The 12,854-nt window shown below is 38.0% G+C and overlaps 1 protein-coding gene across 3 annotated transcripts in view; it reads left to right on the top strand.

The window, feature by feature from the left end:
* MAPK8 (mitogen-activated protein kinase 8) overlaps positions 1–6,504 on the top strand; it is a 102,380-nt gene extending 95,876 nt beyond the window's left edge. For 2 of the 3 annotated variants that reach the window (XM_040623831.1, XM_040623832.1), the window contains exons 11-12: positions 881–958; positions 5,084–6,504. In XM_040623831.1, the coding sequence (XP_040479765.1) occupies positions 881–958; positions 5,084–5,229 (224 nt within the window). In that variant the 3' untranslated portion in view covers positions 5,230–6,504. Of the gene's footprint in view, positions 1–880; positions 959–5,078 lie in introns of all 3 variants that reach the window. The other variant, XM_040623833.1, reaches the window with a different exon arrangement.
* The last annotated feature ends 6,350 nt before the right edge of the window (positions 6,505–12,854 follow it).

Genomic DNA, 12,854 nt, shown 5'->3' with positions numbered 1-12,854 from the left:
AATTACATGCCTTGAAATTCTGTAACATTTTCTACTTGTACATTTTTCTTAGAAGAGGGTTCATGCACTTCTCAGGATTCCATGACCCAAAGAAGATGAATATGGTGATGTAACATCACTAGAAGGTTCTGAAGTAGACATTCAGACTCACAAGGTGCATCACACTTGACATAGAAGAACACAGGGCAGGAGGCACATACAGTCTCAGGGCAGCGTCTGCTGTCTCTTCAGTTGGAGCAGTGCTCACAACAGTCCACCCACTGTACAGAAGTGTAGTAAAAAAATGAGATTTCCATGGAGAAATCTTGATTGTGATAGTGTGTCGTGCTTCAAATCATAAGGATTTGAAGGGTAGCTACCTGCTTTTTAAAAAAATAAAAATGTATTTATATTCCATTCTGATTAAAAGAAGCTTCTATACATGCTTGCATTTAAATCTTTTAACAGATACCTGGATAAGCACCTAATGTGCTGTGCCACAGCTCAGGAAATAGATGTGAATAAGACAAATGTGATTCAAGCCCTCACTGAGACAGAATTTGAGCATTTGTAGTATGGTGTGTAGAATGATACAGTGTAGTACAAAATGCTGGTGGAGTAAAAAAGATAAGGCTTTTAACCCCAGTGCTGTCGTTAATCCAACTTAAGAAACACTGGTTATAGCAGAGATTTTGTTTCTTTTAGTATAGTTCCTGGTTCAGGATCAGGAAATTGTTACTAACACCTTTGAATCTTAGACTGATACTTAAGGGACTCTACCATTGAAAGGACACGATTAGAAATAGTTAACACGTGTAAAAATGTTTTACTTAAAACATAGGTATCTGTGAGATTGGCTCTCAGACTTTGAAAAGTTTGTTTTTGTTCCCTTCTTTTTCAGAGTTGATATACAAAGAAGTTATGGACTTGGAGGAGAGAACCAAGAATGGAGTTATACGGGGGCAGCCCTCTCCTTTAGGTTGGTTACAATATAAGCTTGGTTGAGGTTACAGTTTACTTCTTCTGTTGTAGTCTACAGTTGCATGAATCCTGCAGTTTTCCCCATATTTACCACTGTTCTTGTTCAAAGTTAAGAAGTATAGGGAATACAAGTAGGATAGTTAAATTTGAAAGCACTGGTACACTGCCGTACAAGTACAATCATACTAATACATCGGTAACTGACTCCATAAAATGTTCATCTTTTTCTATAATACTGACATTCCATTGAAGAAGAGAAATTTAAAACCTTTTTCTGTTGGCATTGTTCTCTTTAAAGAAGAATTTTTTTTCACAATTCAGTATACTAATCAGGATTTTAACAGTCTTTACTTTGGATGAACTAAGGCTTCATTGAAAAATTTGGTACATGTGATACTAAGTTACCATCTTTCTCATTTTGGTATATTTGATTTGCTAAACTAAGGCAGTAACATTAAAACTGCCATTAGAAATTGTTCCATATCTAAGAAGAAAACTGGTTTATAGGAGTTAAACATTTTCTTTTATCATAAGCTATCTTACATTTAATTTTAGCACTTATAAGAGCATGAAGCATTGGGGGAAAAGTTAAATGGCAGATAACTTGTATATATTAAGTACATACTACTTGACAGGCACTGGTGGTTTTGTAATTTATTTCTTTCAAACCTTACCTAAGACCTCGTGGAAGGGATTATTATGCACATTTTACAGATGAGGAAACTAAAGTTCAGAAAAAGTAAATGAACATAAAATTACAAATGTGTAGAAAAGCTACTACTTGAAGCCATGTTTACCAGTAACTTCAGATGGCATGGTTTTTCAGCATCCCAAGTGGCCTTTGGCTGGCAGCAGAGACTTTTGGCTACAGACGTTAGGGCAGCTTTAGGAAAGAGATGAAATTTGAATTGAACCTCGAAGGCCAAGTAGTGTTCTACAGATCTTGAATTTGAGCAAAACAATGCCATTTTAATCATCCCTCTAAAATGCTTCTACATATTAAGAAAAAAAAAAAGGAATATCCTATGGGTAAGATTTTAAACTATAGTTTCAAATACCCATTTTGTTGTACTATAAACATATATTTGTTTAAATAATTTCTCTGGCTTTCTCTAACGTTTTTGGTTATATTTGTGAGTTTTAAAATTATTCTTTAAAACCTTGATCAGGAGTGCAGTTTTTCAAGTTATAATATAGATTCAGTTGAAAATATAAATTGATTTCTACAGCTTTCATCTACAATTTAGTTGTAACAAAACTATATTATAGATGCTTTCATAGCAGAGGTAATTGGCTGTGTATTGAAGTAGAGTAGTAGCATAAGTAAGCTGTTCATGTTGGAGATTCAAGTGGGATTTGAAAAGTCCGTTATTTGGGAGACTTTTATACTTCAGAATGCTATCCTAATGAGTGGTACATCCTAAGTGTCGAATGTTTGAGTAAATTTCATGAGATAGAACAGTTGTAGCTGTTCTTAATTTATTTAAAGAAATTGGATCTTAAAGAACACTTGACTGTGGTTATAAAATAAGTCAGTGGAAAGGACAGGACTGCAGGTTTCTAGACATTTTCTGGATTCTCAGTTATAGCTTGCAGAGAAAAGTGTTAGTGAATCAACCTGTTATAAAAATATTTAGTTCTTGATTATATGCAAAAACAGAAGAAAGTCTTTGACAAATTAGAATATCAGATAATCACAATACCATTTCAACTTGATTTTTTATTTTTTTATTTTTATTTTTTTTAAAGATTTATTTATTTATTCGACAGGATAGAGACAGCCAGCGAGAGAGGGAACACAAGCAGGGGGAGTGGGAGAGGAAGAAGCAGGCTCATAGCGGAGGAGCCTGATGTGGGGCTCGATCCCATAACGCCGGGATCACGCCCTGAGCCGAAGGCAGACGCTTAACCGCTGTGCCACCCAGGCGCCCCTCAACTTGATTTTTTAAAAAGGAGGGGTGCCTGGGTGGCTCAGTCATTAAGTGTCTGCCTTTGGCTCAGGTCAGGATCCCAGGGTCCTGGGATCGAGCCCTGTATTGAAGCCTGCTTCTCCCTCTCCTACTCCCCTTGCTTGTGTTCCCTCTCGCTGTCTCTCGCTGTCTCTCTCTGTCAAATAAATAAATACAATTTAAAAAAAAAAAAATGAAATATATTATTTTTCCCACTTTCCTATCTTTATTTTGGTTTGGCTAATATTAACAGTGAGTTTGCATGCCTTTGAGGGTGTAGAGACTCATTTGAGAGGGAAATGACCCACCCCCCTGAAACTAACAATTTTCCCTATTATTGCCATTCAAATATTTGAGAATTTACTATATTGCTTTAAAGTTTGGGAAAAAACAAGTACTATTCTTTTCATAGGCATTTGATTTTCAGATTAAGAAGTTAACTGTTTTAATTCATTTAAAAGTTAGTTTTTGGGCCGCCTAGCTGGCTCAGTCCAGTAGAGCCTGCGACTTTTGATCTCAGGGTTGTGTAAGTTTAAGCCCCACTTTGGGTATAGAGATTACTTTAAAAATACTCTAAAAAATAAAATAAATAAAAGTTAATTTTTATCAGATAAAGAAGTTTGGATAAAATAAAATTTGGATTAAAAAATAGAGGCATGAAAATGTATATTTGGTGGAACCCTTTTACGATTTGAATATTTCGGTACCAGTCTTTGAAGCTAGCCGTGCTGTTGTGTACTCTTCAGTCAGAATAGGCACATTCTCTAGTGTCCTGTGGATGGAATTTGAAGTAGAGGGTCAGGCCTGAAGTGTACTCAGTCTGCTTTTTAAATTCATTTTATCTTGTGTCACCTGCTCTGTACATAATGGTTCCATTCTTTTCTGTCTCCCAGCCCCCTTCCCAGCATCCTAAAGATTTGCCTATTCCTGTGCCCCTGGCCATTTCCTTGTTGCATTTGAAGACAAGCTCTCAGAGGACCTTTTGTATTCTAAAGTATTTTATTGTTCATTAGACAGAATAGTAGGATAATTTCAAACACTGAGGTGCTGGGTTCTAGAGCACTGGTTTTCAACAGGCTTTGTTTTTAGCATCCTTGAGTACCTAAAACTCAACCCTAGAAATTCTTACTGCTCAATTTGAAACCATTGCTTTTATTCCATAAGTGTATTCTTTATAAGAACTGTTGTATAACTTGCATTATTAAATAAGCTCATTTGGAATGACCCTTATTTAGTGATCACATAGTTGAGAAGTACTTACCAAAAAAAAAAAAAGTACTTACCTAGAACATGAGTCACCTTTAACATATTTCCCACCCCTCAGTGAGATTTCTTAACCCAACCCCCTTGAAAGGATTTTTCTCTATTGGTTATATATTCCTGTTACTTTTTTTTTTAAATCCAGGAAATGCTTGTTAGCTATACTTTCAGTAAAGGAAACAGTCTTCCCCTACTTTATGTGTTTAATAAGTCCATATTTGCTTTTATCAGGTATTTTATTAGAGTAAAAATAGGAAGACTTGAGTCTACCTAACTAGGGCACTTTAGTGACCCTGGCAAATCATGTAACCTCATGCAAACGGGGACAGTTGAACTAAGAGCCTTTTCTTTTAAAATAATTTTAGCCTTTGTTTGGCTTTTGTTTTAAAACAAGATGACCAGGGGGCACCTGGGTGGCTCAGTAGCGGTAAGTGTCTTGACTTTGACTTCTCAGATTTTGACATCAGGGTCCTGGGATGGAGCCCCAAGTTGGGCTTCCCACTCAGCAGGGAGTCTGTTTGTCTCTCTCCTTCTGCCCCTCCTCCCACTTATGCTGTCTTTATCTCTCTCTCGAATAAATGAATAAAATCTAAAAAAAAAAAAAAAAAAAAAGTACCAGAATACTGTTTGGAGTTTACAGTGAAAAGATAACATAAGTCATTTTTATTAGGGCAGTAGTTTTTAACTTTTTGGGTCATATGTCTCTTCGAGATCCTCCAACAAAATGCAGTATAGACAGTTTTGCACGTACTATCAGTATTATTCATCTATTATTCATCATGTACAATCTAATGAGCCTTTTCAAAAACAAAAGAAAAAAATTATTGACCACTAGAGGTAGCCAGTACAGTATAGGTAGCTCGGTGTGCAACTCTGTCTGCAACTGATTTGCTGTTTTGTTTCTCATAGCACAGGTGCAGCAGTGATCAATGGCTCTCAGCATCCATCGTCATCATCGTCCGTCAATGATGTGTCTTCAATGTCAACAGATCCAACTTTGGCCTCAGATACAGACAGCAGTCTAGAAGCATCAGCTGGACCTCTGGGCTGCTGTAGATGACTACTTGGGCCTTTGGGGGGTGGGGGGTTGGGGAGTCATTTAGTCATTGATAGAACTACTTTGAAAACAATTCAGTGGTCTTATTTTTGAGTGATTTTTCAAAAATGTAGAATTCATTTTGTAGTAAAGTAGTTTATTTTTTTTAATTTCAAGTGATGTAATTTAAAACTTAAGTTGTGTTTTAAAACAGCAACAAAACTGTATTGTATTTTTGCTGTAATTAACTGTATAATGTAAACCTAATTATTTTATCATGGTTTAAAATTTTTGCATATTTGCTTTATCTTATGCTGCTGATTTTTTTTTTTTACTGAATTTGTAAAATTTTGTTTATCAAAGCAACTATTATGTGGTGACTTGCCTATATCATGAATTATTTAAGATTTTTATAGTTTTTTTTTATTAGAATTTTATTTCAGATGTTTTGTTCATGATGCTGTCCTTCAGGGTTATGTGCTTATCAATGAAATAACCCCAGAGGAGTGAGGGAAAATAACCTGTAGCCAGTTGTATTCAGGAATAACTACTGTAAATGATGAACGTGTTAAAAACCTCCAATATTTGCTATTTGCCAATTCTGATGTAATTACAACAATTGGTTAGGTATCCTACATTGTTTTTTGGCAAAAGCCCCATCATCTAAATGGGAGAATAACTCAGAGCGTGTCTTTGAAGATGCTGGGCGTCTACTACCCCTCCTATTCTCGCACCCCACACACCAAAAGTAAGGTAAAAAGAATATGGTATTTTCTGCAAATCTGTGGCATGCTCAAAGCTGATGATCACATAAAGGCAAGAGGATACTTCATGAATAATACATTTCAATGCAAATAAACAGATGGTTCACTTCTACTAGCTATGAGCCTGTTTTTGTATACACTGAGTTAATCTACTCAGGCTGTAGGTCCCAGCAGTGGTCTAGAGTCTGGTCTTTCCCTTTCCTGCAGCCTCAGGCCTTGGACCTTGGACCTTTCTGGTTTCCTTCACAGTGTCAGCACCAATTCTCAAGGTGTTTCTGGCCATTTGATTCTACCTGTAGCATAATCTTATTTATACTAGCTGTTGGGAGGTTCCAAAGCCTACTTCAATTTCTGTAGGTGATGTATCAAATGAGCAATACACCGTTCATCTGAAAATAGTAGCACACAGCCATATATAGGATATCATTTTCTAAGGACTGTTCTTCCCATTGAGCAGAGCAGGCATAAGTGGTGGTTATTTAGTCTGAGTCTTTGTTTTTTTATACCTGATTTTCAATAAAACATGCAATGTGGATGTTGAGTAGTGGAAGATTGGTGCTGCTCCTGACAACTGTATGGTAACTGTTTACATTTTATACCTGCAGACTTCTTTCTCCACACCTGAATTGTTCTTAAGTAAATGTCATTGAAGTCTCATTATCTCTGAAATACATTCTCTGTATTGCCCCCAGGCACCTTTTGTTAGTTTTGGAACAAGAGGGATTTCATGTAATGAACTGGGAAATGCATACTTAAGCACGCCAAGGTTCTAGGCAGAAAGCCCGTGGGAATTCACGACCAACAGGAGGGAGACCTGGTGCATCTCAAAATGCAGTGTCTGAAAGTTCGCTTGGCATGTTATTAGTATATTTAGTGTACAATTCCTTTTGAGTTAGGCATTTTAGGTTATTGTTAACGTGCAATATTTAGGATTAAAACACATTAGCCTTTTTGTATGCTTTGAAATAGCAAGTTTGTTTCTGATGGGTTTCAGGTCGTGATTTCTAGCCTCTTGAAATTGTTAGCCTTTTAACAGTCCCTTTTCTACTCATACAACATGGTGCATTAATTTTATTAGGCAAATTCGAGTTTTGAGACTAACACCTCTTGAATTATAGAAACAGAATTGGATTTACGATTTTAGCAGAAATTTGAGCATGAGTGTGTTTTCTTAGTTTATATTTGGCAGTTAATCAGCCTTATTTTCCCTAGGATAGATTATTTCACTGTTGCACTTTAACAACTGACATGCTTTCAGAAGTTCCCCATATTTTATGTTGGATTGCTAGTAAGCCATCTCTATTGATAGAGATCTTGATTAAGCAAGGAAAACCAGGTGTTCTTACTATATCATTTGTTGTAAATGCCAGCTCCTCCTTGCCAACCAGCATGTTTCAGTTGCTTCAGAGAAAAGGAATTCTTATTAGTTAATGTAGACTAAAATACTTAACAAATTCTATCCTGAAAACAAAGTCTGTTAAATGTTGCGTGCCCTAGGTTTTTAAAATGCAGTATCAAAATACAACTTTCTCTTGTGTCTTAAATCTATTAAGCTAAAGATGTACTGGTTCTTTTCATTTACAAGCTTTTTGAACCTTTAAAACATCTTCAACATTTGTGTGTGGGTTTTTTTAAGAGAAATTACAAATAAGATTTCTGTCAAGCAGTACTTATGTAAAGCCACCTTGCTTCTCTTATAACTGTGGTTTTTCAACTTTGTATATTTAATATACCCATCATCTTACTGTCAGAAAATTATTTTGACTAAGATTTGTTATTCAACTTTATATTATTTTATTCAGCTTTATAGGAAAGAGACACTAATTCTTTCTACATAGTTCTTCCTGGTTACTACTCTGTTAATCTCTAGTGTATACTGACCATTTGTAAAATGATTGTGGTGTTGGGATTGCTTAATTATAATATACATAAATAGAGTATCCCAACTCTTCCATACTGTTTGCTGAACAGTGCTTATTTTGTTACACACCCTTGGCTGCTGATCGTTCCTGGTGTGTGCTCTTCCAGGTTGGTTCAAGCAAGGCACAGTGCTTCGCACCAGACTTCCTAAGAAATGCCAGCCTCTCAAAGGAGGAGGCTACCACACAGCCCCCTTCATAGTACAGAGAAGCTTGATGGTATGCAAAGCAGCAAACTTTCCCGTAAGCCCTTTCGTTATTCTCTTCCATGTTAATCCTGCTGTTTTGTCTAAAAAGATGAAGGTGAAGAGGACATCAGTGTCTGATAGTGAGATCAGAAGCGGGCAAGTGAAACTGTTTTGGGGTTACAGATAAGACGTGGTTTACACTATCGGCCAGTATGTGCTATACATGTGAAGACATAACTACTCAGTGTTGCCTAGGCACAAGCCTGCATAACATTTTGAGGTAAAGGCATAGTCTATTTTCAGAAATACTGTTGTAGTTTGTTTGTGAGTGTTGTTCATTAGTCACACATTAGCTGTAGAGTGAATGCATGAAGCCCCATGACCCCAGTAAACTTCTCTTACCAGTAGAAAAACCAAACACCACTGTTCTGTCATTAGCAGCCCTCTTCAATGTTGCCTCCGTATCCTTCACATGTTAATGTACATTGTGTTTCTATGATCTCTCTTAGGTTTTTCCTGAATCAGAGGAAACTAATTTTTCCTTAATAGCAAGAAAGATGAAGAGGTAAAGGGCATTGAAGCAGAAATGTATAGTTTGGGGTACGATTAGAAAACTCACAAGGAAAACAAAAGTCCTAATTTCAAACTAACTGCTCTTAGTTAAGTGCTCTTAAGGAGAGTCTCATAAGAGTAACAATTTCTGGCCATTTCTAGTTTAGATTCTCTTCGTTCCTGAAACTTCTGAGAAATATGACCTGTGGATTAGTTTTGCACAATGTTCTATTCTCACAATAATTTACAAATTAAACTAGGTTTTTATTGAACTACCTCACACTGATTTTCTATGCTTTCCCAAGTAAGCTATTGCCCTTATTGTAAGCTCTTTACTGAGTGTGAATTATAAATGTGTGTTAAATACTTTATAGCCAATGTTGACACAATACCAATAAGTGTGTAAAATACATACCTTGCATCAGTAAGAGAGACTCACGTGGAAAATCTTACACTGTATATCTTGGAAAATTGTGTTAGATGTGTTCGTTGGACATTATTACTGTCTGTTTTTATAAGTAGAAACCTGCTCGTGATACCAGTCCATTCTTTACATTTTACAAAAGGAATAAATCTTAGTAAATTTTACGAAGAAATAAATTACTTTTGTAGGCCCGATATTTGGTATATTTTTGAGAAGCTCTTAATCTTTTAGCTGAATGATGAAGTTAAACTGAACTAGCTGTCTACCTGGACTGTGACATCTATTTTCTCATTACAGTTTATCCTGTTCAATGGGTTGTAAAACCTGGAAACCTGCATATGATAATTGACATTTGCTTTTCTCCCTCTATGATGCCATTCCTTCTTCATTCCTGTTCCTTCCCTTGTGTTCCATTCCCTCTCCTCTCCTCTAGACAAAACAAAATGGGGCACTTTGTAGGGAATGCTGAGATAATTATTGTGGTTTTTAATCATTCATGCCCTAGTCATTAAACATGCACCACTGGAATGTAAACATTGTTACCTAGTATGTTCATTGGTTATAATATTTTAAATAAAAAAGAAAAAAGTGGTATGAAAAATATGAAATTAAGAGTTTTTTCATTGAAAACAAAATGTAGTTTGTGGTAAAAAGTTTTTTCTGGGCAATTTTAAGATTTCCTGTGGATTGGGATTAAAGGGGTAGTAATACTAGGGCAGGTTTTTTAGATTTGGATTTATACAGATTGTGAAGAGCCTCAAATGTCACCCTGGTTTTCTGGTTTGTCTAGTCTTGATTTTCTTATGTTGAAAATCTCTGGAGAAACTTGATCTAAAAGGAATTTTCTTCAGTGCCCTTAACCTAGTTCTTGGTAACCATTTGAGAGAGCAGCCATCATGGCCACTTGGTAAAAATAAGCTTAATTTACAGAGGATCTATTCCAAAAGAAACGGGATTTCAGCTTTGAGCGCGTTTTCACCTTTGCCATGCATCTATTTCTCTTTGCCTGTGCTGGCCAGGCTGCTCTGAGTATCGGGGTCACTCACTATATACGTGCAGGATGTCTCTGTATGGTAGCGCTCCTCATCTTGTTCAACTCTCGCTCCAGAAAACCATCTTACCTATGCTGTCCCCACCCTCACCTGCACTCAAACTCCCCTGCTCTGAGGAAAGGACAGGAGGTAGGTCTTTACCCGATCACTGCTGCTCCATCAGCCCATGTGGTTGCCAGCCTGGTGCATGCACTCTTGCCTCGCAGTCCTTGGAGAGGCCTCCAAGGAGCAGACTGGGTGGCAAAAGCAGACATCAAAGTGTTGCGTCCGTATCCACCCAGTTGTTATACTCCAGTGACGCTAAATAAGATGGGAGTAGTTTGTTAGTCTAGGTACCCCATTTATTTTAGTATTGAACCTTCAAAGTCCATTGACTTCATGTAAATAGAAATTTGTACTGATTTTGTGGTTTAAAATTTTTAGCTTTACAGCTAACACACCAATATGTCTTTGTAAAATACTTCAAATATGCTTTGTTAATGTTAGACTTCTAACATTTAATTCCCTCAATTGATGAATGCATATATGTCTAAGATCCTGTGTTGGAAGCTGGGTAAGGAGAGAGACAAAAATGGATGACAGTCTGGTCAGCCTGATTGAAATAGTGTTGTGTAGAGGAGCAAGAACCATGCTGAAGGAACAACACAGGGAGGCACTGATCAGAGGAAAAGAGGGTTTTGTAGAGGAGGCATTTTCGAGCCTTGGTATAAGGAAGGGTGGTATTCCCAAGTTAAGGGAAAAGCAAGGAGGTTTAAAGTGTGTGCCTGGCAAAGAATGTGGAATGGCCTGGCATGAATGGGAGTATATGAAGAGAATAGAATGAGAGAGGAGTCTGAGAAGTTGGGGATCAGAACTGAAACATTTGGAGAAATTGTTTTCATTTTAAAGAAAGTAGGAACTTGTAGTTTGTGAGAAAGAGTAATATGACCAGACTCTCGTTTTAGGAGGGACACGGATCGTGGGAGCAAGCTGGTTAGACTGGAGGTGTGGTGACAGGTGACCGGGAAGCCAAAGCTACTCAGCTGAGGGAGCTGAGGTCCTTTTTGCACAATGAGAATGGAAGAGAGAGGACTCAGGTGGGCATCAGCTACGTAAAATGGCCAAGATTAGCATTTGAGGCTGAGCCCTAAGGATTCGGCAGCACACAAGATGACGTGCGGGGAAAGTACCATCCAGTGATGTGTTTTCCAGTTTGCACCTCATGGTTTGAAGAGACGGTGATGAAACACACGCCAGGTATAGCATCAGCTTGTCACTTACGTTTCAGAGTAGGAAGAGAGGAGTAATTTCTCCTTATTGCCTGTACACCTTTCCAGTCTCTTCCATTGTGAGTTTTGTGAGCTTGTACGGGTCATAAACCATTCACGTTAGTGTCATTTTGTGGAATGAATGAAAAAGGGGATTCCTGTGGGGTGTCTGTAAGACTTAGGGTTACCTGGATAGGTGGGGGCATAGTTCTGATTGCTAAGGATTGAGTGAGTGGTGAAGCAGCAGTAAAGAGGACTTTTGAAAGGTTGGCAGGAAATAGAAAAAATCATGACATGTCACGAGAAGAAGAGACTGAAGGGTCAGAAGAGATTAAAAAGGAGGAACTAAAAGCACATATGTCTTGATGAGACAAGGCCCCAGAGAGCGGGGGACCTACTGAGCCCTGTGAGTCCGGATTCGCCTGAGCTCACGGGGGAGAGTTTGGGCAATCTTGGACAAGTCTCAATCTTGCTGAGCCTGGTGCCGTGTCCTTCTGTCAGGTGAGGCTGGGAGATGGTCTCACAGGGCTGCTATAATGATGACGCCGTGTACTTTCATACAAATAATCAGTGTAAGCAAATGCAATTGCTGACTTTAACCTGGGAAAGAATAGAAATGGTTTAATGTAGAGAAATGTCGAAGAGCAAAAGGAGGTATTTTGTACGGTCTCTCCCCTGAGAACTCTTGTATGCTCTGACCTTCGAGTCATTTTTTTCCATTGCAAGTAGTCCCCGTCTTTGTGTGGTTGGTAAGAATGATTCCTCATTTGAGAGAAATGCCTCAAAATCAATACTGATTTTTTTTTTTTTTTTTTTTTGGAATTGGAACAGTTGAGCATTTTGCTTTGGTTCTGTTTCATGTCACGTTCCTGCCGTTCACGCCATTCCAGCTGACCCTCCTCCATGGCGTGTACTTTACATCTCTGTGCACACGCACTGGTTTACTTACTCCCGCCTTTGCCTATTTTAAATCCTCATTGCTTAAGACTCAGATAAATCTCTGATGAACCTTCCCTGCCATGACTTTTTCTTTCACATACCCGGTGCGTGCTTGCTTATTCATTTGTTCACTCCCCACTGTTTTTCCACAGGATGTAAGACAGCAACGTACTGTGGGCCTTTAAACGTTCTGTGAGGGGACCCTGTGTGCTCGTCTTCTAGATCCTTCAGCCTGGAAGCCCTTGGATGGAAGAACTTGTCTTAACTCCTAGATAATGCCTGGGAGGTAGGCATTCAATCAATGTCGGGCTGGATAAGCTAATAACTGGGACCTATCATCTATGCTATTTCTGTCCTCTGCGATGCAATATCCATGGCCCTCAAAATGTGTCATAAGGAAACTGTATCCAGCACTCTGAAATTACAGTCGTAATGTGAGCATGGGCTCTAATGCCAGATACCTAAAGTAGAATCCTGGCTTCACACTAGTTGCCTCACCTACAGCAAGTTGCCTAAACCCTCTGAGGCTCTTGTTTTCTCAGAAGAGGTTAGAGGGAGAAGGTG

The sequence above is a fragment of the Ursus maritimus genome, unplaced genomic scaffold, assembly GCF_017311325.1.
Source record: "Ursus maritimus isolate PB19 unplaced genomic scaffold, ASM1731132v1 scaffold_7, whole genome shotgun sequence".
In the NCBI taxonomy this organism is placed as follows: Eukaryota; Metazoa; Chordata; class Mammalia; order Carnivora; family Ursidae; genus Ursus; species Ursus maritimus.
The sequence above is the reverse complement of the archived record's forward strand: the minus strand, read 5'-3'. Positions and strand labels throughout refer to the sequence as shown.